We start from the raw sequence: 27,891 nt of genomic DNA, 5'->3' as shown, positions 1-27,891 counted from the left end.
TCGATAGTCTCTCATTGGCCCAGAGAGCTCCAGTTAAACCGCGATCCAATAGCAGGACCAGCAGAATTATACACATGTTTGAATTTCAGCCTATCACGAAATGAGTCCGCGAATTTTTCCGGTCTCTAACATTGATGTAATTCGTCTACCCCTCCCAACCACCCCTTTTTCCTGCTTACTGGTGGCTGGAAGGGAGAAACTAATCCGCTGTGAGGATATTTCAATCCACCTGAATTTATTGAGCTTTAAAACGGGAAATCATCCCTCAAAACGGGAGATTTTTCCCTTGGAAATGATTATTTTTTTTTGTAATTTGGAGAACTTGAGTCATTTTGGACATATTTAAAAGCTTAAGTTCAAACGCAAAGTTCAAGCCTGAATATGGCCGAATCGTCATCGATGGCGTAGAAGCTTTTTATTAATTTCTTGAGAAATTTTTTGAAGTGATTTTAAAATGTTTTTACTGTTTTTTTTTTTAAATTTATTTTACTTCAAACTGAGAAATTAAACCATCCTTCCACCATGATACCCCTCCTGCATGGCTGAAACCTCTAAAATTAAAAGTTTTGATTTGTTGTTTGTACAAAAACAGCTGACCAAAATCATTGCTTCGTTGGCAGGAAAATTAATGACTCGGCTGCCTAATTAAGGGTTGAATTGGGGGGGGGGGGGGGGAAGGAGAAACAGAGAATATAAATCAACTTTTACGTCAGTGGAAATCGTCGTGCGTACGCGAAAGTAATTTCTCTCCCGTGCAGGAATCCGTATGACGTCAGATGCCTGTCTACTCCGCACTAATAATCTCCGCTGTGTCAAGAGGTATCCTCTAGTGTCAAAGTCACGGCCTTAACTAGTTTGTTGTTCCGTGCGTCCCGCGGAGGGTCGAAACAAAACACGGGCGAAGCGCCCGCAGCGATGGGTTGCTATTCTTTTGTTTTGTTGTTTCTCCCTCCCCTTCCTACCGTTTTGTCTGGAGGCGCCGCCTAATTTGGACGTGGATTGACCAATTACTACTACTTACCGCGTGCGCGGCTACTCTGTAACCCTGAAAGTGTGGAGTGAAAGGGGGGGGGGGGGGTGAGGCGGGGGAAGTAAGAGGAAGTTATTGCTCCGCTTCCAGGAACGGACATATGCTACTACCTCACTTCAAAAACATTTATCTTTGACTCTTCAAACTAAACGACTCGGTAATCGCTGAATCATTAAAGATTGGTATTAAATTATATTTGGTTCTCCTAAGTAGTGCAATATGAAAATTATCCGTTGGTGGGGTGAATCAAATGTTATTTTTAATTTTTTTTTTTTCACACTTTGATATAACTTAGAATATATTAATGTATCACATTGTTACTTACACATTTGACACTGATAAAGAAAAACGACCATAGAATTTGAGAAAAATAGTTGTATCAATTTGTTTATGGTTTCGAATATAAGTTTTAGTACCTTTTTACTAGTAAACATTTTGTTTCCTTAATTTTTTCAGACAAATTTTTTTTTAGGTAATGTTTGGTTGAGTTCATTTGCAAATTAAGGCGTCTTTTTTTAAACAAAAATTAAAATAAGGTTTGGAGCCATGTCTGCAAATTACCTAATTGGAGTAAATTAGAGTATTTAAAAAATGTTTTGCTTAAATGTTTTTTTTTTAGTTTCAAAACAATATTAAGTTGATGCGTTAGTGGACTCACTTGCTGAAAAGAGTTATAAAATAGTAAATAAATTATCAGTATAAATTCATTAAACAAATCAATTTTGTCTTGCGATCCACATCATTTAATCCTAAATATTTTCGTCTTAGTGTGATGTTTTGTCTATTCATAAATCGTTTGAATATGCTTAAAGGTTTGTTTTGAAGTAGCCATCACGAAAATAATCTTGCAATTTCAGAAAGTATAAATATATAGTCTCTTCGCCAATATTTGTTCCGATTATTTATGTAATGAATTTACAATGATAAAAACCGATGCTCTCAATAATGACTTAGTAATTAAAACTACTTTTCTAAAAGATGCTAATAAATTAAGTGTGATCACATGTGAGGTAAGTCGCTTTCATTGGTTTACCCGTAGTGATATTTTTCTCAGGATGATTTCAAGCATTTCTCATTACTGAAAATCTAACTATAAACACATTTATTTAAACAAACAACTTTTTACAAAACTCATTAAAATCATTATGGGAATACACACACCGACACACACAAAGAGATACACAAACGTATCGCAAAGATTATTAGAAAATTATTGTAACAGCCTAGTTTCAGAAATATTCAGTTTTTATTTTTTAAATTTGTGTCTTGAAATAGTTACGAAGTGAAAAGCGTATTTCTTATGGATGTTTCAGCCATAAAACAATTTGGTAAGTACAGATTTGTCTCGTCGACTGCTAAATACTGGTTCCTCTTTATATAATTTACCAAGTTTATTCAGTAAACTCCCAGATGCAACTTTTCTAGACGATATAACGAAGATACAAACTCGAATCAAATAAAATCAATAAATCCTGTATCGTGATGGGCCTTTGCTTCTTAAGAGAAAATTATTTAGACTTTATATTAAACCAAAGTATTATATATATAAAATATAGAACATAATTAGTTTCTCATTTCGTAGTAAGGGCCTTAATTTTTCGTACACAAAGCTTTTAAATCTAATAAAAAAACACACTTGGTAACTTTTTTAACACTTGTTTTATATATGTGTGTGTATGTGTATGTATGTATGTATGTATGAACGTTTGTTTGTCCCGTATGCGTTCTTAAAACATTCATTCGATCTTGAACTGTCTAGGTGAGATTTCGAAAAAACACCCAATCCCCCTCTGCGAACCCCCCCCCCCCCCCCCCCCCTTACGCTCCCATTTCCCTTCAAATATAATTTTTGCACATGAAATTTAGCACTCTTTTCGTTCAATTTAAGAGGGAACTTACTTTCTTTAACTAATTGATAGATAAAGGGGAATGTCGAAAAACCAACCCCTCCCCACCAAAATAAAATCCACCTTTTTTACTTTTTTTTGGCAAAATTTAGGTACTTCTTGATAAAAATATGAAATTCAAAATAATAAAATTACTGTTTAAAATATAATTTATAAAAAAGTTTAAGGTCACTTGCCTAAATGAAATTATGAAGAGAGAAAAAAACGATCCACCATTCCTACAACTTAACACAGTACTTTGACACTAATTGAGGAAATTTTGTTCACTTTATATTCAAAATAAGGGGTAAATTAGTATATAATTTATTTCTTAAAAAAGAGACAGGTCACTGTCAAAATGAAGAAAAAAACTCTCCCAACTCCCTTTTGCACCCATAAAAAAAATTATTAGCCTATTTTACTTTGTGATGAAGTTTTGCACACTTGGCTTATAAAATTAAGAGAAATGTATAACTGTCTATGTAAGATTTAAAAGAAAACATTACATCTCCCTGTCTACACGCGATTAAAAAAAAAAAACACCCCTAATTCCCCTTACTAACCGTAAAGTAGTATTTTGGTACTTCTTGACGAAATTTGGTAAACTTGGCGTTCAAGTTAAGAATAGATTTACTGTCTACATTTAGTTACAAATTTATCCACATCAAATTGTCTAAATGAGATTTAGAACAACCATCCCCATCTACACCACCTCTTAAAGCATAGTACTTATACAAATTGATAACATCTTGCACACTTGATGTTCAAATGAAGGAAATTACTGTATATATCCTACATCTAATTTTTATAAAATAAATAAATAAATTGAATACATAATATTTTAATAACTACCTAATCCACTTTCCTCACCCCTTTAAGGATAATTGTGTAAATTACATTTTTCACACTTAAAAATAAAATTCAAATTACTTTCAACTTACCCTTTTTTCTGGCCTCATAAAGTTGCTTGACGCAGATTTTTCGTTCTCCTTGGTGAAATTTTGAACAGTTCACGTACAAAAAAAAGGGGGGAAGTAACCTCAACATCTAAATGAAGAAACATAATTTCACTGAAAACATGAGATTATGAGAAACAACCCCCATTTCCCTTTCCTAACCCTAAAACATTATCACCCCCCCCCCCCCTTTTTTTTCATGATGAAATGTTGCACACTTGACGTTAAAATTATGAAGAAAATTTAAATCTAAGTAAGATTTAAAAAAAAAATTCATCCTGTATACAGCCCGGGCAAAGCTAGGTATTTCAGTTAATCATGTATAATTGCTTCCCACCCTTCACCTATCATTCGTCCATTTTCTTTCCCAAGTAGTATGATAGTAGAGATAAATTTCGGGACACTGCGGGAAAAAATCAAAACATACATCATAAAGTTTTCCGACCTATGGCCGCTTTGAGGTGTCACGTAGATAAATTACAGCTAGTTGACGTCATAGCGAGGCTACTTAGTGTTTCATTCTGCACCGTGATAAAACAAAAAATTACGTAGTGTAGGCGCTATCCATCAAAGTCTTCCGCATGAATTACCTAACGAAATGGTTTTACTATGCGGAACATGTTTACGCGCCAAATACAACTAAAAACCTTGAACCAAGAAAGGTTCAACGTACATTCGGGTGGCAGTGAACAAAACAATAGTTGAAACAGCGGTCTTTTTTCTTCTTTTTGTTTAAGTTGGTGGTCAAGCATTATAAATGATATACAGATGGGGGGAAAACTGGGTATGCAGTATCAAGACACATTCGTAAGTTTTTAACGCAAATACGTCGTTTTTTACGGTAAAAAAAAATTGTAAGCGAGTGTCTGAATGATAGCCAGAGATGTGTAAACATCTAAACGCGGTAACGAGCAATTTCATTTGTTCTCATGAAGTTCATGTTGCAAATAAACTTACTATACTAAAATTTGGTACGGAATTTAAAGTAAAAATGTTTAAAATAATGCCGAGCGTGAATAATATAATATCGGTCAGTAAGATATTAACTTTAAAAGTACATACCAAAATTTATGGACGCGTATCACACACTCACTTTCTGCGCCCGCCGCTAGAATTCGCTGCCTGAATCGTAAACTTTGCTTGCTACCATCAAACGAAGATGGCAGCAGGAAACAACCTTTAGAAACGGCTCCGATAAAAGTTAACCCTGACTTTGTACCCGATTCTCGACAAGTAATTTAAAAAAATTACTGTCCATACGGATTAAATTCACTAAATCGTTAATACCATAAAGTTTCCGCACACATACTTCTATGGAATTACCAAAATATTAACCTGAAACATTTTAAAACATGTATTATAACACTAAGTATATGTTTGTATTTTGTTTTGCCTAAGCGACTAAAATTATTCTGTATATAATTACTGCAAACAAACCTTAACTTTATTTAGCTGATTCAAAATTATTATAATATAATTATATTATATATTATGTTATTAATAAAAGTAAAAGAAAATTTGTGACTATGTTTGAAACACGTGCCTTAGGGTTATCAAGCTCGCAATCTACAGCTGTGCTACTAAGCCTCTTGGGAATTTAGAATGGGAATATATCATAAGCATTGTAATGACAGTTTTCTTTCGTATTTTAACACTTGTGATTACTTTTTTGACGTGACGTCTAATAAATCGATGAACGCCGGCTGCACGCACGAAAAAGGATCACTCATTGTCCCTTTACGCACATTGTCCCGTTACGCTTTGTCCCGTTACGCTCATTGTACAATTGCGCCGCATCTATCTCTCTTCCACTCGATTGGAACAACCATCGATTTGACTTTTTCGAGGCACATTAAACTTTAAACACTCCCATTCGTTTCCTACGTTTCCTATCATCGTCCTATCCTTAACAGAATAACACAGATTGGAAGAAGTTAAATAGCAAACATGTATAAAAGTTATAGTTAAAATAATCTCTTCGTTAAAGTAATAAACATATTTGAATTAATGAGTGCAAATAAGAGTAAATTTATCAATTAAACTGTATATTTAATTTCACTCCTTCTTTGTATCCATACAAAATAGTGATAATTCAATAAAAATGATTCAATTTTATTCATAAAAGTATGCAATCATTTCATCAATGTTTTGTTATGACATTGTCACATTAAACTATCGTCCGTAAACCGACTTTACAGACAATCAATTTTTCTTACTATGGATATTTCAGCTTACCAAATATATTCCATGGTAGTTTCACTATCATAAAGTTTCACTTGGCACACCAATACGTTTGGTATGTACCCTAATGTTTACGAAAGTGACTATATACGGGTTTATTTTGCTGCACGTGTGTCCGCTATATTTGCGACACGTTTCCGGTTCATCGAATTCTTTTTTTTTTTTCCATTTTCACGTTATTACTCCTGCCAAATGCTGTATACCGAGAGCTAAGATGTTTACACATTAATTACTGCACTCGCTCTAGGTTGAGCGACGTCCGGCATCTTGGATTTCTTCCTCTCCCTGTAGAGTCTGGTCCGTTAGGCGCCGGCGATTGGCATCTTTTGGGAATCGTCACAATATTTTGTTACATTTATAGTGTTTTCATACCATTATAATCGTACAAATACGCCATATGCCTTTTTGGCACTATTCTTGGTCATCTCGCCAAACAGTTGTTATATCGTTAACGTTTTAAAACTTTGGAAACAAATTTTAAAAGCGCATAATTTTCGGCAAAAAAATTAATTGTACTTCAGCCAAATTCCTTAACGCTTTTGTCTTATACCTGCTCTCAAAGTAGATGAGTCACCCGAAATAGAAAATTCTAGAAACTTGTCTAATGCTTGTAATGACGTGCAAATATAAAAAAAAACTGTCTAAAATGGTACATGCGTAAACATACAGATAATTATGTGCAGCTTGATTATACTTTTCCCAGTTTATATTTTATAACATTTCAAAATATATACTATTTTTCGTTACACTTCACTTTTCAAACTGGCATCACGATCTATAAGACGAAATCGCGTCGAAAATGAAGTTAATTTCATCTTATTTTAACATTCTGAATCAATTTGTGAGATCCATCCCTATCAACAAATATGCTATGCAAATTTTAATTAAACATAACCTGGCTTCAAGGTGGTACAGCTAGAAACTGAAAACGCCATCTTGGTTTCAAAAAACTTCGAGCATTGACAATTCTTTTATTGTTATTTTTCAAAATATGGCGTCATTAAAGCATAGCATACAATTTAGTAGAATGCCCGAATTTAACAATGACAGGCTGCTGCAAATAATTATTCTCGTCATTTATTTGTGGTTAAGTATTAAATTAATTTGTTTTAGTACAATTTTCTTAGACACACGCCATTGCAGTTTTGTTCTGTTTGTCATTGAAGGGAATTCAAGGATTCAAAATAAGAACAAAAAATTAACACTCAAACCCACGGAGAACAAGCATTTATCAGCTGATATTGAACAGTTGGACACACCAATGAAACTGAACAGGTATTATGGACAAACACAACTATGACAGCACAGATGAACACATTCATACTTTAAATATCTGGCAGCACAAGAATTTCAAGGAAGGAATTTAGTCATAAAAATTAACAGCACTGACGAACACAGTGAGCTAACAACGAGAGACAGTTTCAACAAGAACAGTAAATTCGGACAGACAACAAACCTGGACAACGCAATGATAATACGAAAACAACGATTTCATTTGGTACATGGCTGATGTTCGGCCAATACTTGGTATGAGTAATGGAGTCGTTTTAATATAATGCAAGTTTTTGAAATATGTACCTTGTTTGACCTTAAATAATTTAGAAAATACTATTAAAAAATACTAATTGTTTTAGTTAAATAACAAGCCTTACATCTTGCGTTTAGGACATCGTAATTGGATTTTTATATTTCAGCTCTTGAACGGAGAAGTAAAATGGTTGTTTCAAGGTATGTAATGGGCGGGTGAGGTTATTGCATGCAAGGAGAACTAAGAGCGCGATCTTGTTGCTGTCCGTCGGCATTAAAATTGTCGGCCCAGACAAAAATTCTGAACAGTATGTTTTAGTAAGTAAGGTTAGAGCTTTCATTTGGTACATGGCTGATGTTCGGCCAATACTTGGTATGAATCCTGGAGTCGTTTTAATATAATGAAAGTTTTTGAAATGTGTAGTAATAAAATGTAGGTAACATAAATGTCGCAATTGTTTTGTCATGGGAAACCTACTGGGTTCGTCTTGCTGTAGTCGTTGTGTTGATCATGATACATGTTTAGTTTCATCGTTGGGTTCATCCGTTCGACATCAGTTGATTTAGGCTTTTTCTCTGTGGGTTTATGTTTTCAATTTTATTTCTCATTTCGCATTGTTCAAAATTTTTTTTCATAACGAACAGTGAAAAACTGCAATGGCGTATGTGCAGAAAATTGTATTAAATCAAAATTCCCCATTACTTGAATCATTTAAAAAAGCGAATAAATTTATTTGTAGGAATGACTTTAACTGTAATAATAATAATGTGAATAACACTATTTATATGATCTTCGAAAATATGATAAATTGCAATTTTTGCTTTTTTTTTAGAAAAAAAGCAAATTTTTGATACATTAAACAATAAAAATGTATGGAATAAAACTTGAAGCCAATTATGCTTCTTTCGGTTTCCAAACCTCCCGCATACCTGGCCAGAACTTCAGAAAAATTACTATGCCATTTAAAAAACTACTCAAGATATCCGATTGTGTAAAACTCATGTTTTCAGAATAATTTTATGCACGAAAAAAAAAACCGGTACAGATTCTTGAAAGCACTAAAGGGACTTGTAAAACACTTTTATCTTCATTTCTCCGCCGTGTGATGTCACGGTCGCCGCTCGATGCACGACGAGAAGACTGAGCGCCAGTCCAGAGGAGACACCGCGCTAGAAGCACCAGCGAGCGTCAAACTCATCACATTTTCCAAAAAACTTAAGCTTACTCTCATTAGAACCTTTGAATATATATACTGTATAGAAGTCGCGAGTGGATAGGATTTACTCAACGTTTTTCAGGAGCGTATGATGAGCAGCTTGGGAACTTCTACGCTACAGGGCGCTGCCGTAACGCCCTGTATCGTCTTAGTTGTTATTTACACGTTAGAGCGCAGCACTGTCGCCCGCTGTCATTCCCCGCACCCCCCACCAATCATTCACTGCAGCTCAAGGTCGTTCAATGGGAGGGGGAAGGGGTGTTTGAAGAGTTCGACCCTTGTCCGCTAGGGACCACCACAAGTCGATGCCCTAGAGATGGTGGCGATTGCGGCGGTGAATTAACCAACTACCTCAAACCGTATTAGAAATTTTAACCTGGGCTGGCGACTTCTATACAGTATATATATTCAAAGTTAGAACCGTGTCACATTCCAATCTATGTAATTCGCCCGACAGATATTCTGTTTCTTTTTGAGGCATCATCCACGTTAACGATCGTGACGATAGACGGGCTAAGCAAGTGGCGTGGGCGATAATGAAGATGCGTCTGACGTCAGCGCTACGAACACAGCTGCGGTACGTCTCGCATTATCCTACCCTCCGGCTAGGGGGGGTTGATGAAAAGAGACGACGACCCTCGACTCAGTCGATTATGACCGAGCCCAGCCAGTGATGACACCGACCTGTTTTCGACGTCGAAACACCCCCCCCCCCCCCCCTCCCCCACCCCCTCCGGGCTGGATGGAAGCCGTCAGCGGTTTTCTGACCCCGGGGGTGGATGTTGTCTCATTTGCTCCCCGGCCTGCCGTAGTCGTGTTGATTGCGAAACATTATTCTTAACGTCCTGCGGTGCCATTGGCTCGTTAAACTTATAAACCTTACCCCCTAGTCCCTTCCCCCAACCGGACAAGGACGAACAATTACTGTTGCGGGTGAATTTGTCGAGCGAGATTAACCCCTGTCATCTTGGATGTTCGAAATACTAACAGCGACTTGCGGTGGTTATACATTTTTTCAAGAGAAGAGTTTTTTGAAATGAAACTTCTAATGCGACTATCAACAAGGTTGCGTTAAACATTTAACGCTACCATGGAGGGGGTATGAAAGCAATGTCGCGTTAAACGTTATACGCTCCTGGGGAGGGGGAATAGAAAGAGACAGAGCGAGAGTGAATGCGTGGCACTCTAACACATGCGCGTAGTATACCTTTTACAGGCCAGTTATCATAATCCCATTGTAAAAGTTATAGATTTGGATATTTCTCCACTCGAAAATAATAATTAAAAGATGCGATCAATTGTGAATTGTAAGCAATGTTAATAAAGTTTGTCTTAAAGAAACAATATGATTTCACTAAAACTCAATTTCTACCCCTTCCTATTTTCATTTCCACATTACGAAGTTTCACTTCTTCCGCGCGGAGGGACTCCACGCACTATTTTTTTTTACAGCTGGTAAAGTACATAACATCAGAATCACAGGATCTCGAAAGTGTGTTGGTTATGGAGTTAATGTGAGTGACGTGTGTAACGAATAAACGAATATTTCTCGAAGATGCGGGGATTAAAAGAAATGGTTTTGAATTGTAACATCTTTACAGCCGGTTACAGATGGCAGCAGCAGCGCATAAGTTCTTAAACTTTCCAATACTTTTGTAAACATTTACATACTTTCTCATACTTCCATATACTTTCGCATCTCGTGATTCGCAACTCTACTCTTTCAAACTCTGATCTTTAACCCGGTGTTTTCAATAAAATTGTAACGATTTGTATATACATTTCATATTAGGTTATGCACCATATTTTTTAGCTGTCATAAATCCATTAATTCATTCCTTTATTACATTAAAGACATGGTAAGATACAAGTAAATGAAGGCCTATTTTCAACGCATAATTATGCGTGTTTCTTGCATTGGAGTACCTAAAAATTTTTTCTATCGCTATTATCTCGTGAAGTTTGGTAGGCCACACACCCATTTATTTATTTATTGATATTTCACTAGCAGCTATACCTGCTTATGGCCGAAGATTTGTACTTAAATTTTGTCGCAAATCATTCTCCATGCAGGTATCAATCAGTGGAGTGAATGCCTATCCTACACTTGAAACCCCAGCTGTATAAAAGCTAATCATAGAAGTTCGACAGCTTAAGAAAGAACTCTCCAGGAAGAATTTCACATGTGTAATCATGAAGCGAGTATTGTCAAGGGGGGGATTAGGCCTCGTCATCTTGCAAGTTCAAATAATTTTTATCCACCATGCAGTATAGCTTCCGTGATAAACGTTTAGACTCGACGTGGCGTAGGAATTAGCCTGGGCTACTTCTCGAAGCGAACACACGTCAGCTGGTGTGGTTATCAATATGTTTGTAGTCGGCCGCGAGAAATAGTAAAGTTATTTCCTCGCGGCGGCAACATACTAGCGCCTGTCAGTGAATATGTGGTCGCAACAGGGTATAGAATGTCTGGGAGATAATATGTTTACCTTGACATGAAAAAAAAACTTAAAATAATATCATGTTAATAGATTGTTTACATCTTGAATTGATTGCAACGTTTGAGTTTCAGGATTTTAAAAGACTGGATCGATAACTGAACGGCTAAAGATACCATAGCACAATTTGTATGTATATATGAGCATTTCATTTATCTGTCCGATTTTTCTGCTGCAGCGTGACTAGTGTTAGACCATCAATATTTTTTTACCTATAGTTGGTTAAAGTTTAAATCGTTCTGATGTGCTTGTTTTAGAAGTTTGGTTTCAATAAGGAAAAAAAAAATCCTTGATTAAGGAGCTCACCTAGCCATGAGTATGTGTGTGTCAGTGAGGCGGAATGATAAGAACGACGCTTGCTGGTGCTTCGAGCGCGATGTCGCCTCTAAGAGCAAATTCTGTGGACAGCGTTCTCGAGGGACTTGCATTACACCTTTATCTTCATTTCTCCGCCATGTAATGTTACGGTCGCCGCTCGATGCACGACGAGAAGACTGCGCGCCAGTCCAGAGGAGACACCGCGCTAGAAGCACCAGCGAGCGTCGCGCTTATCATCCCGCCTCGCCAGCACAGATACAGTCCTCTTAACGAGCTGACCTTAATTTAGTACACGTTGTGCCCACGTCTGGTTTCATACATCGAGTTAACCTTGTGTGTGTGTGTTTTTTTTTTTTTTGACGTCTGATATGATGAAGGCCGTATCTCTTATCTTTATCCCTGTGGGTGGTTTATCTGGTGCGCTTGCTAAGTTTTTCCATCTACACATCCCCCATTTTTTTAATTACTTTTTTTTGTGACCGTTTCCAGCCGCCACGTAAGCGCCACCAGGGTTTCGATAATTATCACGGGTGATGATTGATTACGCTTCGCGCGGGCGCGAATCCCGAAATCATTTATCCCCCTCCCCCTTTTCTTTTTCAAGGTCGACACGGCTTGCTCCACATACCCTGTCACACAGATCGCCATATCTTCCGCCGACACCTGCGTGGAAAAAAAAAATCAAAACATTCTAGATTGATGAAATATGTTTATTTTTGTAGCCAGACTCGTTTAGTGACATCATGAATATCACGTATTAAAAATAAAAATAAACACCCAGCAATAAACTAATCCGTGATTTGTTTTCCACTTCCCGTCTTTCATCGCTCGTTAAAACCAAAAGGAAATCATAGTGCTCGTAGTACTTATGTACACGCGTTATAAGTCATGATTACCTATTATTTGTGTTGTTTTCTAAAAAAACTATAATTGAGGATAAACTTTTTTTCGTTATTTTTATACTGGTGTACGTACTGTAAGAATAACTATAAACACGTTTGTTTAACACGGCATAATACATAAAAGAAAGCAACAACTAACAGCATAGCAATGTATTACATTTTTCGAATTATGTTTGCTATGATATGAAACATGTAACTGAAACAGTCAAAAACTGAATTCGTTTAATGAAAAGAAAATAAACGACTTATAACATATTATGTGGTTTGCGATGTCAAAATGTAATTTTGTTTTTTTTTGGCGAAATTCGTTTTATGCAACATATACACACAACTTCAAAATTAACCTAGTTTAATTTCTGATTTATTTTAGAATTTGGTAGTTTGGTTGGTTACTACTTACCCATCGATATATTCATCTTTTCAACAGCCACAACGATTGAAAGCCTGAAAAAAAAAGCAGCTAGATTAACCTAACTGTTGTAAACTCCTTAGACAAATTGATATTAAGGAGAAATATTAAGGAATTATTGAAAAAATTTGTATAAATTTGTACACAAATGAAATAAACGAGAAATTACATATGTAGATAATAGCACAAAATATTATTATTATTATTACAAAATATTGTTTTTGAAATCAGAAAGATAGAGTTTTGTACAAAACATTTCTATGGTTATTTTTGCATATATGAAATACAATTTTCCCGATAATACTGAGTATTTACTACCAAAATTGGCGCATACTTTTATATTTTAATGCATGTTTCATTCAAGCGTATTTTTTTTAAACCGCGGACATATTAATCGAATATTAAACAATTGTAATGCATTTTGCTGTGTTATGCTTATTAGGTGCGCAGTTAATACTATAAAGCTATTCATGGAACGGTATACAAATAACTTTTTACTGGTGGTACTGGGACAACACATAGCATAAATGCTCGGGTAATAATCCATACCCAGAATTACTGCAAACACAATTTTTTAGTAGCCTAATACAGTTTTTTTTTATATGAATGAACAAATGTAAAAATATCTGTAATTTTACACGATTATTTCTTTGCCATTTACAACAAACAAATTACGGCATGGCATAAGAGGACACGTACTATAAATGAAAATGTCTGACTAAGGTTAACCTGCATAGCCACAGGTAGTAAGTAACCCTGGGCTCAGTCCTGTGGTTGCTTTGGCAAAACTTGACCCCAGGATGGAATTTTCTTGTAAGATCATGATTGTGGAATTTCAGAGATGCGAGCAAGTATTGTAATAGGGATAATATGGGAAACTCGGAAAGAAATACGAGAGACACTTGATGTCAGCGAACCTGGTGGCGTGGAGTGTAACTACATTATTTTTTTACAATGTGTTTTAGATGCGTGATAGTGGTGGCATCTAGCGACGAGGAGTGAAAATAGCTTGAAAGCAATGCGCGGCGTGGAGTGAAAATAGCTTAAAAGCAATGCGCGACGTGGAGTGAAAATAGCTTGAAAGCAATTCGCGGCGTGGAGTGAAAATAGCTTGAAAGCAATGCGCGGCGTGGAGTGAAAATAGCTTGAAAGCAATGCGTGGCGTGGAGTGAAAATAGCTTGAAAGCAATGCGCGGCGTGGAGTGAAAATAGCTTGAAAGCAATGCGCGGCGTGGAGTGAAAATAGCTTGAAAGCAATGCGCGGCGTGGAGAGAAAATAGCTTGAAAGCAATGCGCGGCGTGGAATGAAAATAGCTTGAAAGCAATGCGCGGCATGGAGTGAAAATAGCTTGAAAGCAATTCGCGACGTGGAGTGAAAATAGCTTCAAAGCAATGCGCGGCGTGGAGTGAAAATAGCTTGAAAGCAATGCGCGGTGTGGAATGAAAATAGCTTGAAAGCAATGCGCGGCGTGGAGTAAAAATAGTTTGAAAGCAATGCGCGGCGTGGAGTGAAAATAGCTTGAAAGCAATGCAGCATATTATCTCGCGCTTCGCCCAGTGGTAATTGGCAAAGGTTTCCCTATATTGTCGTTATTACAATATCTGATGCAAGTGCGTGATGGAAGGAGGTTTGCTTATTCTTACACGAAGCCGGAATCGACGAATGACGAGTGAATTTTTAACTAAAAATTATAAAAGACATCGGAAAAACCATGTCCGTGTCTCATTAAATTTTGAGAAGATTTACAAATATTGTTTCGAACAAACCCAACTCGCAGCACATGAAAAACCGCTACCAACATATTAAAACATACTTAACTCGAAACTCAAAATAGCCTGAAGTGAATCTCAAGCTAAGTCGAAACAAGTAAAACCTTGCAAAGAAACGGAATTCTAAGAATATTTTCTGTAATGGTTTCAACCGTTTAACAAATTGAGATTTAATAACATACATTAAAAATGATACATTCTTAAGTTGAACTCATTGAAAATTGCTTGGTGTCATTTATGATTGCCTAAGCAAAGAAATTTCTGAAAGTTTTTCAAGTATTAAGTCAATTTATAATTTGCATGTTTCAATGGCTTGTATAGTGCATAAACAACAAGTAGGTAATAATTACATGCTAATTAGTGACGATAACTTTGTTTTGAACATGAATTTTACATTAAAAAGTTATTGAACGTTAATTTAAATCAGTAATCTACGTCATCTCAATTAAAAATAATATATAGCTACTCTCCATATTTTAAGTACCAAACAGTTACTGTTTGTTCTGTACTGACTTCATCGGCAAGCACAAAAAATTTATCTCCTGCTGTTTTTTTGTCTTCTGTTCTCTGACGCAAATCTCTCGCGAAACGTCACGTGGATAAATGTGCGACGCAATCAATTAGTCACTTTAAGTAGTCTTAATTTGTGTGACGTAAATCCACGTGCAATTATCTGCAGTTGTTTCCACATTGTGTTTTTTTGCAGGCAATGTTATATTGAAAGTATTTATTTATTTATTTATTTATTCAATTTATTCAATTTTTGTTCTGTAGATCCCATATGGAGGTAAGGACTCCGGGATATTGAATAAGTCAATTAATACAAATATATACATATATGTTGACGTGGCCGGGGGTTGTTGTTCCGATGTTAGGCTGTAATTTAATGGGCGCCACCACGTGTAGGGGCACGTGGACCCGGCAAGACTCCTACCCCAGGGCGTGACGTCGCCCGTGTGGAGACGTGACCCGTTTCCCCCGAATACTGCCTATGCGATAACCAGACCTACAGCCCGCTCTCAGCGTCGGGCACGCTTTAATCCCTACCGTGGGCTCTTAAGGCGTCCCACACGCCCCTAGGTACTCGGGTAACACACACGTGGCCAATCACAACACAAGTTACGCGTCTGGGTTTTTATTGGCCTTGCATACACATAGGCACGATAACTCCTTACATACTCTCCTAGTCTCGTCGTTTAACAGTCAAAAGCCTTACGGCGCAATAGGCTTAGGTGAGGCCGGCCACCACGTGGCCGTGCTAGAATGTTCGCGAAGGTTTCAAGTCCCGTTACCGGAGTTAACAGCTATTAATCAAACAGTCGGCTCCCGAGGTAGGCCCCGGGGATACACGAAAACGTTTTAGATTACTTACGAGTTGACAGAATTACCGGATCAGTTGAATATCAAAGTTGAAGTCCCCGGAGTGCGGCATGCTTCCTACCTCGGTGAGCGCTAGAGATTGACTGGGGCGAGCAATGGCCGTCGGGGTGGCTAGACAATGACGCAGCGCGCCAAACGGAGGGTACCGTTATTCGGGCCGTATTGCGCCGAGGCTTACTCAAGAAAACCCTAAAAACTATTCTTTAATTTCTTACATAGAATTATAAAATATAAGAATTACATTATAAATTTATTATGCAGTTCTAAATAAAAGATGAAGATCGGTTTTGCATTATGGCCTCGGCAAGTCTACGTCTCTAGCGGCCTGCAGGATATTTAATCAATACACTTAAAATTTACGTTAATTATTGAAATGACAAATATTATGAAAATAACAGGGGTGAAAAAGAAAAGCGAATTACAAACATCCAATTACTAATAATTTAGGGGTACGAAGCACTGATTCTACTGCGCCCTCTTCCTGTGGTTCGCGGCGCTCTCACACGCACACACACACATGTCGGCGGGAGATTCAAACGCCAGGGAAGGAGTGGAGTGGTGGGGTGTGATGGCATATCGAGCTGGGCGTAGCCCCGGACGATGTCAATGTAGACGAACTGTCAGTCAAAAAAAAAGTGAACAAAAACCTCTTTCGAAACTAAACAAGACAATCGGAGCTGCAGGATATCCGCGTACACAGGTAAAACTGCATTTCGCCCCTGAACCATTCATTCATAAAAAAATGTTGTGTATGAAATTTTAATATTAATTCACAGTCTTTATTAATATACTAGCTGAGCTCCGTGGCTTAAGGCCCTTGTACACCCGGGCACACACACGGTGCGCAGAGCTTCAGGAAAAACAACGCGATTTCAAAACAACGCAAGATATCCCAGTGGGGTCTGTTTACGAGAAGCATTTAAGAGTTCGCCGAGGTCCTGAAAGTACTTTTGATTACGGATTAAGTTTTTAAACTGTATTTTTAGAAGAGTTAAAATGGCTAAAACGAGTGTTTTCAGAGTAATTTTTAGACGTAAAACAACCAGTACAGATTCTTGAAAGCACTTAAGGGACTTACACCTTTATCTTCATTTCTCGGCCATATAATGTTACGGTCACCGTTCAAATTTCACAGTTCTCCTGTGATGACGAGAAGACTACGCGCTAGTTCAGGGCCATGCGCTTAGAGGCGACACCGGGATAGAAATACCCTCGAGCGTCGCGCTTATCATCCCGCCTCACTAACACACATACACCCCTGACGAGGCGGGTCCCTTAACCCACGGTTTAACAGTCAAATTCAACTAAAAAACCGGTCAAGTATTTCCACTGCACGACATAATCTGCAATAATTTTAATTAGTTTCACGGTCTGCAGTAATCAACACTTTTCCACTCGTAACTTAGCATGCTCAGAACACGTATATGACTTGCTAAGGGCTTTTTTTTTTATCCACCGACTGCTCAACTCTCCGCTGTTCTGCATGAAGTGACGTTTCTTACTGTCCGGCTATCTGATTGTTCGAGCATTTTTGTGGGCTCTGCGAAAGATTCAATTTGCGTTTCAAGTCACTAATAAAATTTGCCTGTACCTACAACCAAATCGATGAATAACAAAATCAGCTTGATCCGAAACACGTGCAGAGTCAGTCGTTAGAGAAAGAGATAACTGCTATTAGCGCCGTTAGTTCGCTAGCCGCCGAGAGCTCCACTAAGCGGTTTGGGTCTCACCAAGGATAAGGACTGGAAGTTGCCAGAACTTACTATATGACCGTGTGGCGGACATAAGAGAAATGACACACAGTCACTAGTTTGTGGACTAAGATTTTTCTTGTTTTAAAAATGGATTTACCACTTTTTCACTCCATTATGTAAGGAAATTCGTGGTAATATGTGGCCCATTTGTATGGAAATGTCTAGAAATATTTGGGTCGCAAGCTATCATGCACTGGGCTCATGATTGGGCCGCAGTTATTTGGACACGCCCCTCTACGACTGTGAGCCAACCATGCCCGGCTAGAAGAGGTGAAAGCGAATCTCAGGTGGTGGCAACTTACAAGAACAAAAGGTCCTCACTTAGAAATCAGCCAATGGAAAAGCAAACGTTGGTAGAGCAAATGTAAGTCTTTTAAATATACCCGACCCTGACGCCATTATATCAATGTAATATCCGGTTCTCAAATTATATACTTATCTTTGTATATAGAATATGTGTTACATTATTTATAAAACAATAACTTTTAGGCACTATTAATTTAATATAATTTAATTTTTATATATTATTTTTTTACTGTGATAATGTTATTTTTTCGCTTGAAAGCAGATATATATATTTATTTATTTATTCATTTATTTGTATTTACATAATGTTGTTCAGTTGTTCGTCTACTAGCCCGTAAATAATGTGTGTGTTTGTTGTATGTTTTTATTCATTTACCTCAAAGCTGTACTGTTGGCAGACATTTAATAAATAGAAAAGCAAGCCAAGTAAACACTAAAATACGTTTACAAACAGAACATATAAAGTTAATTTTATTCCGCCTAGTCGAATAAATAAAATATATAATTTTCATGCACGTCAAAAAGCTCTCTGTGCTGAAATGCAATTAAATGTAAAACATCAAGCAGGGACTTGAAAATATATACTTAAAAATTAGAAACTATTTGAAATGAGGTTCTGTTTTAATGATATTTCAATGCATATTGAATCTTTTTTGTTATCATTTACAATTGCCAATTTTTTTTAACAGTTGGAAATTTGTGAAAATCAAATTTTAAAAAAAGATACCTCAGCACTTGTAATTTTTTATAATGTGGGCTTGCAAATATTTTATATGTAAGGCATAGTATCGCAATAATAAAACAAACATAATTAAATATGTAATTTACTTTTAGAATTCATTTTCTCAGACACAAGACGTTTCCCCAAGCAACAACTGGCATACCCATTCCCTAGTATCACACCCAAAAGTTTTCGGAACGTTTAACAGCCAACCATATCCGGGTTGTATTTCGAAATGCTTCAGCTCATGCACAAACACCCACTACTCGTGGGCATTGGGCATGCATATAAGTGAATGCATCTGCACGCAGTAAACCTGGGCATCCTATTAACATTAAACAAACTGATTAGTACGCGTTAACATTGATTTATATTAATAAAGGAAAAATTGGTTGTTTGTAGTTTGCATAGAGCAGAGACAATGATATATGGAGCTGTGGAATTTGGTACGTGGATTCTCCAAGGGGAATCCGTTTGCACCTTAAACAAATTTTTCAAAAATCGTCTTGGCCTTTTTTTTTTTATATAGAGATTTTGACGGTTGTAGCGTTGTGATGGTTCCTTAGTCTGCATAGCAACGGTTGTAGCACTGTTGATGCTTTCTTTGTCTCCAATGCAACAGCTGTAGTATTGTGATGGTTCCGTTGTCTACATTGCAACGACTGTAGATTTGTTGATACTTTTTTTGTCTCCATGGCCATGGCTGTAGTATTTTTGATGCTTCCGTATTCTTCATGACAATGGCTGTAGCATTATTTATGCTATATTTGTCTCCATGGCAATGGCTGTAGCATTGTTGGTGCTTCCTTATTCTCCATGGTAATGGCTAATGCTTCATTATTCTCCATGGCAATGGCTGTAGCATTGCTGATGCTTTCTTTGTCTCCACGGAAACGGCTGTAGCACTGTTGATGCTTCTGTCGTCTCCATGGCAACGGCTGTAGCATTGTTTAATGCTTCTATTGTCTCCATTGCAACGATTGTAGCATTGTTGATTCTACCTTCATCTCCACTGCAACGCCTGTAGCATTGTTGATGCTTCCTTCGTCTCTATGGCAACGGCTGTAGCATTGTTGATACTTCCTTTATTTCCATTGCAACGGCTGTAACATTGTTGATGCTTCCTTCCTCTCCATGGCAAAGGGTACCGGAATATTGTCGCCTCACTCGCTTTCGGATCGTAATCCAGTCTGTACTTTAATTTTTTTTTTTATAAACTAGTTGCCGATTAGTAGTTTGTGATACTACAAGAAATATATTTTTATTTTGTACAAATTAAGTATATTGTTATTTTTTCATGTATTAATACATTTCCGAGATTATATTTCAGTATTTCTAACAAAAAGTGGTGCATAATTTTATAATGTCTATCGATGTTACATTTAATCATAATTTTTTTTAAAACCAAAGATAATTTTATATTCAATTTTTGTACTTCATTTAGGGTTTTTATGCTCATTAATGTGCGCAGTTAATACTGGAAAACTATTCTGATTGGAGGTGCTGGGACAATAAAAAACATAGGTAAATGTCCGGGTAAGAATACGAGCCCATTACAAATGCGAGCACTATTGTTTTTTTGTAATGATTCAATTTTTTTACGTGTAATTTTTTTCTTTTAATTTAACAAACATCTGTGATATTTTTCATTAAAAAATATAAAATGATGACGCAGCGTGAAGGACTACAGAAAGAGCGACGAACAACCTCGTCGAGTCTTCGCGTCCGACGCGCATTGTCGCGAATGGCCGGAGCAGGTTGCGGGTGAGCCGGGGGGGGGGGGGGGGGGAGCGATCGGCGAATGACGTCACGGTCCGGGGATCGGCGCTCGTCGGAGACGCCTGCCTCACTCAACGTCAGAAGGGAAACCTTTTTTTGACGTGACAACGTCCAATAAATCGATGAACTGCCGGCTGCACGCACGAAAAAGTGACCCGTTACGCACATTGTCCCGTTACGCTCATTGTACGCTTGCGCCGCATCTATCTCTCTTCCACTCGACTATGGAACAACCATCGATTTGACTTTTTCGAGGCACATTAAACTTGAAACACTCCCATTCGTTTCCTACTTTTCCTATCATCGTCCTATCCTTAACAGAATAACACAGATTGGAAGAAGTTAAATAGCAAACACGTATAAAAGTTATTTTTAAAATAATCTGTTCGTTAAAGTAATAAACATATTTGAATTAATGAGTGCAAATAAAAGTACATTTATAAATTAAATTGTAGATTTCATTTCACTCCTTCTTTGTATCCATACAAAAGAGTGGTAATTCAATAAAAATTATTCAATTTTATTCATAAAAGTATGCAATCATTTCATCAATGTTTTTTTATGACGTTGTCAAGTTAAACTATCGTCCGTAAACCGACTTTACAGAAAACCAATTTTTTTCACAGACGAGAGAGCCAAACGCCCGAACGTGCATCATCGGTTTTTTTTTGTTCATTGTAAATAAATATGGCAGTGTTGATAAAAGTATACTAATGGTCAATTAGGTTAGGTAAGCTATACTATAAATACTTTAAAACATTGTGGACGGTTTATTTGGTTAGGATAGCTACATTAAAGATACGGAAAAAAAAAAAAAAAGCTAGCATGAACATCGGGGAACTACGGGTGTGGCTCTCTCGTTTGTGAAATGAAGGCTTCCCAGGTCAGAAGCGCCTCTTTTTGACCTCTTCCAACACCATTTAAAAACAACCGCGGGGAGGGGGTTGTTGTTCCTTGACGGCGGAAAAGGGGGGGGGGGGGGGAGAAGTTCGCTGGACTCTAGCCGGGACGTCCGCGCCTCCGCCAGCTGATGACGTCATGAACCCTTCACAACAACATGACAACACGTGGCTTCAACGGCTCGTGTTGACGAGCTCGTACGAGACGGTATCACTAGGGACCGGAAAAACTCGCGGATTCAATGACCTCTAGGATAGCCTCCATTATCCTCTGCACTTCTCAAGTAAACACGCGTGTTCATTGGTTACTAAATTGTGAGTCGTCTCCACTGGGTAGCTTGTGATTCGACGCTTCTTTGGTCGATAGTCTCTCATTGGCCCAGAGAGCCTCCAGTTAAAGCGCGATCCAATAGGAGGAACCAGCATAATTATACACATGTTTGAATTTCAGCCTATCACGTAATGAATCCGCGAATTTTTCCGGTCTCTAGGTATCACACAACGACGCATCTCGGGGATGTTGCGGAAGGAATCGGGAGAATGGGCCGGCAAGCAAAAAATAAATAAATTTCTGTTCTTTTACAAATGATTCCTTTGGAAACTAGTTGCCAAGAAATAGTTCGTAGTAACACAAGAAATGTGTTGTAACGTTGTACAATACCGAAATTACGTTTTTCTAGGTAATACTGAGTACAACTTACAAAAAAATTGGTGCATAAATGTTATATTTTAATCGGTGTTTAAACCTTTGGAAAATTCAATAGAATATTCAATCGTTGGACTTTATTTTGTCTTATGATTGTTTATTGTGCACAGATAATACTGCAAAGCTATGTATGGAGGTGCCGGGACAACATTAAGCATAAATTTGCGGGTAAAGAATCAGAGTCCAGTGTTACCGCGAAAAATATTTTGAAGTGATTCAGCTGTTTTCGATTTAAATGTACCAATTTTACAAATATCTGTGGTTTTAAGCGTATGTTTCTATTCTACTTACAAAATAAATTTACAATGTATAGTACATTTTCTATTTGGACGTATCGTGATATGAACCTGGTTCCTTCAGTTACGAGTCCGGTAATCTAACCCCTGGGCCTCTTAGTTCCGTTTCGTCTATAAAAAAGTAATTGCGACAACTCTTTCTGAAATATGTTTTCCAATATAAACAAAACACACTTTAGAAAGTCAGATAATGAGTAGTTTACTGGTCAATTAAAACGTTTGTTGAGCCGATTTTTTTCCCCCGGATGTATTGAGGGTTTCTGTAAGTGACTTTGGAAAATAAAAAATTAGTTTCACGCATAAGAATTGCAAGAAAGCCATGAAATGCCTAAAATAAAACTTACTCCTAGCCATGCACTTCTAACCTTTGCTAAAAATGTTGTCACGCAATTAACACTTAATGTACAATACGTATTAGTAAAGAAAAGATAAACACGAGATAAATCACTCAGGAATGCACTGTGTGAAAAATTTTCATCAGAGTTAAAGGTGACATATGGCCTCGTCATGGTCTTTGATTACGTTGCGCCTTTTTTAACCAACAACAAAAAAAAATGCAGAGAATGACTGGACCAAAAGAGAACGAGAAAAATGTTAAAGAGAAAAATAAAAGTCGTAGCCATCCTCCAATAAAATGCACGGGACGATGTCTCCTGTAACAGTCGGCGGTATGTTGTGCCAAGTAGCGGTCGTGTGCGCACTTCTGGCGGTCGTTATTTCGTTCGTGAGATTTCGCACGAGCCATTACTACCAGCTTCTGAAACGAATACCAGGACCAAAAGGACTGCCCATTTTGGGAAACCTCAGAGAAATATTTGAAAGCACCGACCGTCTTTTAGAATTCATTGCAGATCAACGACGGAAACACGGACCAATAAGCATCGCGTGGGTAGGACCGTACTGTGGTTTACTTGTGTGCGACCCTCAAGACGTCGAAGTGGTGCTGAGCAGGAGTTCCGCCCTAGCCAAACCTAGACCCTACAAGTTGCTCGAACTGTACCTCGGGTACAGCTTGATAACCGCTGACCCCACGGACTGGAAGAGGTTCCACAAGATCATAACTCCTGCTTTCGGCCTTCCCACCCTGAAGAGCTTCATACCGGTCTTCAACGAGAAGAGCAGAATACTAGTGGAAGTGCTCAAGAGACACGAAGATGGCCAGCCATTCGAGATGCTCGACTACATGATGATGTGCACATTGGACATCGTCACCGAGACCAGTTTGGGATCCAACATGAACGTTTTGAAGGACAGACGTTTCGAGCTAGTGAGGGGTTTAAGTATTGCCGAAGATGAAATATTTTTCGGAATAATTCGGCCGTGGTTTTGGATACCTGCCTTCGTGAAGCTGACGCCCACCTACAAGAAAATGAAGAATGGAATCAAAGCCGTGTGGGATTACGCAGATTACATCATCGCCAAGAAACTGGAAGATAACAGCAGTCAGAAGGTTGAACCGATCCAAGAAAATACCGACGAATCCAAAGGGAAAGAACGCCTTGGTTTCTTGGAGCACGTAATCTCTGGTTTGAAAGATACTTCGCCCTTACTGAAGAGAGATGAAATCAAGGACAACACACTGACTGTTATCGTGGGTGGGATGGGCACAGGGAGTTTAGTCATGTCGGCTGCTCTCATGCTGTTGGGTTTACACCGGGACGTTCAGGAAAAGGTCGTGAAGGAGTTGGAGCACATATTCGGTGACGACATCGACAGGACGGTGACATACGAAGATCTCAAGCAGATGGTGTACCTCGAGCAAGTCATCAACGAGACCATGAGGCTTTACCCACCTGTACCATTTACTGGCAGGGAAGCCACCGAGGAGATTAACCTAACCAAGTATACTCTACCTGCTGGGACTTACATCGGCATACCCATCTCGCTGATTCATCGCAACCCCGAGTACTTCCCTGATCCTGACAAGTTCGACCCGGACCGCTTCAGTCCTGAGAACAGTGCCAACAGACATCCGTTTAGCTTCATTCCGTTCCTGGGAGGTCGTAGGATGTGCATAGGGAAAAAATACGCCTACATGCAGATGAAGATCATCCTGTCCACCGTGCTCCGAAGCTACGAAGTCCTCCCTTGTGGATCCAGAGAAGAAATGGAACAACTGCAGTTTAAGATGACTCTTCACATGGTTAATGGTTGCAACGTGAAGCTTATTCCTAGAAAGAAGTGAAATACCATGACCATTAATTTTGCCGTTATAATCTTTCCTTAATATGGTTTTGATGTGATAATTTTTCTCATTTTATCCATGAAGTCAATCGTTAAAAAAAATAATATGTAAGTAGTGTCCTTCCTTTAAGTTGGACATAATTATATCTAATGTTTTAAATACAAAATTTTACACCATTAGTTATTTGTAAATAAATATAGATAATTAAGTTCCAAAGTTGATAAAAAAGTGAATGGGCAGCGAATACGAAAAGTTGTTCTAATTTTTAGCCAACTTTTCAAAGAATTTTTTTTTACTAAACCACCTTTCTGTACGTAAGTATTTATATGGCATGTTGTGTCTGTGTTAATACCTTTTTTTTTAAGCCACTTGAAATGATTCCTATAAAATTACATTCTTAAAATTTTATCTTATAAAATGTACGCATTTAATCAAAATTTGTTTTCAAACATTTATAGCCCTTAATTGCCAATTATATAAAAAAAAGTTTACAGTAATAAGTATATATATATTTTTTGTCTTCACAGAAATAACCTGGCGTGTTTATTGATGTAATAGCAATTTTTACATTTTCAATGAGACAGTATCGTTCTCAACACATGAAACTTAAGTGAAATAATATATTTTATTATTTTATAATGTTCTCAATAAAAATGAATATTGGGAAAATAAGATTGCTAGAGTGCCTCTTAATTCCAAAATTAAGTAATACATAAAATCTTCAAAATAAAAGAATATTCCTACAGAAATTTATGATTTGTCATTTAATTTGTTTTTTAAAACTGCACTACATCATGTAGCAAATATTTTAACTTACCATCTTAATTTCTTTTAAAAAAGAGTACCTTACCTTCACTTAAACTAAGGTTTTTTCATTCTACCAAAAAAAAATATTTTGTGGAAGTTTTTTTTAAATAGGTACACAAACACGTTTTATAAGCAGTAAATTACAGAGTTGGTAATGCGTTAAAATCGGCGTGGCTTCTATGAATTCTCAGAACCAGTATTTAAATATCTATGAAAGTACATGTACCTTTTGGAACAATTTATTAATTATTGTCACATTGATTTATTAACACCATTTTAACTAAAAATTTAATGATAGTACTTTAAAATCGATCATGAATGATTTTATTAGCAACGATTAGCGATGTAAATAATATACGTAAACACTAGCAATAGTGGCTTTATTTAAATTATTTTGAATTTTTATAAAAATATTTGGCAAATTAAAATTTTAAATGAAAAATAAAACGTTTTAGTTTTGACCCTCTAAACGAGAAGCTGAGAAAATTAATGTTTTTTTTTATATCAGTTAAACAACGTTAAAATATTTTTTTGTTGAAGTCCTTTTCTTTTTTTAGGGAATTGATACTTAAAATTCTGTGATTTTATTTACTTATGCAATTTTTACTTTACGGAAATATTATTTAACTCCGTTTTTGTCAAAAAGATACAATAAATTTAAAAAAATATATATGTCTTCACATTACACCAAATATTAAATGTTAATGAAAACCTCCGATTTCAATCATTTTTAAGAAATCCGAGGAGTTTAATATCTTCAGTTTACCATACTAAACAAAGTTATTAGGGTTTTGTGTTATGTCTCGGGTTTCACTTTAAAAGTATTTTGAACATACTATGTACTAAGTAAAATATTAAACTGATTCCGATGAATAAACCTATTTGAAATTGCTTTTCTTAATTTTGGATGCAAATCAAAGGTTTTAATTATAATAATTAAAAACAACCCACAAATATTACATTCCTATTTCCAAAATGAAAATAATTGGTCGGAGAATGCCATTTTTTAAAAAGGTAATAAGAACGTTGATTTTAAATTTTTTGAGTGTTAACATCTTATCTCTGGGCAGGAAAAATTTTGTGAATAAAACGGAAGTCGCATGGAAAGGAAATGTGCAACAACGGTGCTGCCATCTGGGGCTAACCTAAGTTCGCAGACACAGAAGGAATATTTATAGTACTAACAGTTTAATGAATTTTAACAAGATGGGACAGTATTTAAGTAAAATTACTTGTCGAAAATCAGAACCACAACCAAGGTTTAGTTATTTATTTTTTCAAGTTTTATAAATCTATGAACGCCGGCTGCACGCACGAAAAATTGTCACGTTCCGCCTGAGCCGAGCGTGCAAGAACCGGCCAACCACCGTGCGAGAAAATCTTTAATTTCGAACAGGTTAAGGCGGGCTTTTTAACTAATTGTTCGTGATTATATTTAAACCAATTATTTAAATTAAATTTGCAAAAACTGTAAATAATATTTGAAAAATAAAAAGTAAGCAACTTTTCATTAATGTTTTCTTATGGCGTCATCACGTAAAATTATCGTCCGTAAACAGACTTTACAGACAAAACCCCGCCCCCCCTTTTTTTTTTCTCGCTTTTATCGAAGCCGTTTCATTACATAATTTGACCTTTCTCTCTGCAAATGGAATGAATCGATTGTTGATGCAGCTGCGCCGGCAGCTAATTCTAGCGGCGAGCGCGTAAACTACGTTGTGATTCGCGTCAATTAATGTAGTTGAAAACACAATTTTCTGGTGTTTTATCACGCTAGGCATTAATTTAAATAATTCCACGGTAAATCTCGTGTACGAGGTTTTTAATGATGTGTTTATATGCAAAATGAGTGCACATAGTTTTGCTCGTTAGCGAGGTTAGATGTTGCCACATCACTGGCGAGTAATGACAGACTCGCTCACGTTTTTTTTGTAAGCGCTCTCTTGCAAAAAATTTTAAAAGGACTTGAATGAATCATACAACCACAATACAGACATTGGTTACAAACCAAACTTTAACACTCTTATATTCAACGGACACATTCACCGTTCAACGTAGAAAATATTTCCAGAATTTAATTACTAATGTATAGAGACCTGTAAAATTCGCGGACTCATTTCGCGATAGGATAGAGTCCAAATACTTTTGACATTATTTTGCTTCAGTGATTGGGCCACAGTTTATCTGAAGGACTCTGGGCCAATGAAAAATCTTTAACAGAAGAATTAGCGAATCACGATCATTCCAGTCAACAGGTGTTAACGAGTCGGCAACCAATCAGCAGATGTAATTTGCACGAGTGCA

At 37.0% G+C, this 27,891-nt stretch overlaps 2 protein-coding genes across 4 annotated transcripts in view; one reads left to right on the top strand and one right to left on the bottom strand.

Annotated features, from left to right (window-relative positions):
• The window catches only part of LOC134540837 (allatostatins), a 510,609-nt gene that overhangs the window by 270,440 nt on the left and 212,278 nt on the right, over positions 1-27,891 (bottom strand). For 2 of the 3 annotated variants that reach the window (XM_063383806.1, XM_063383813.1), the window contains one exon: positions 12,976-13,019. In XM_063383806.1, coding sequence (XP_063239876.1) covers positions 12,976-13,019 — 44 coding nt within the window. Of the gene's footprint in view, positions 1-12,975; positions 13,020-27,891 lie in introns of those variants that run through there. The other variant, XM_063383816.1, reaches the window with a different exon arrangement.
• On the top strand, positions 23,236-26,473 carry LOC134540713 (cytochrome P450 4C1-like). The gene has a single exon (XM_063383598.1). The coding sequence runs from the start codon at positions 23,242-23,244 to the stop codon at positions 24,778-24,780; it is 1,539 nt and encodes a 512-aa protein (XP_063239668.1). The 5' UTR covers positions 23,236-23,241; the 3' UTR covers positions 24,781-26,473.

This window comes from Bacillus rossius, chromosome 17, assembly GCF_032445375.1.
Source record: "Bacillus rossius redtenbacheri isolate Brsri chromosome 17, Brsri_v3, whole genome shotgun sequence".
Lineage (NCBI taxonomy): Eukaryota > Metazoa > Arthropoda > Insecta > Phasmatodea > Bacillidae > Bacillus > Bacillus rossius.
The sequence above is the reverse complement of the archived record's forward strand: the minus strand, read 5'-3'. Positions and strand labels throughout refer to the sequence as shown.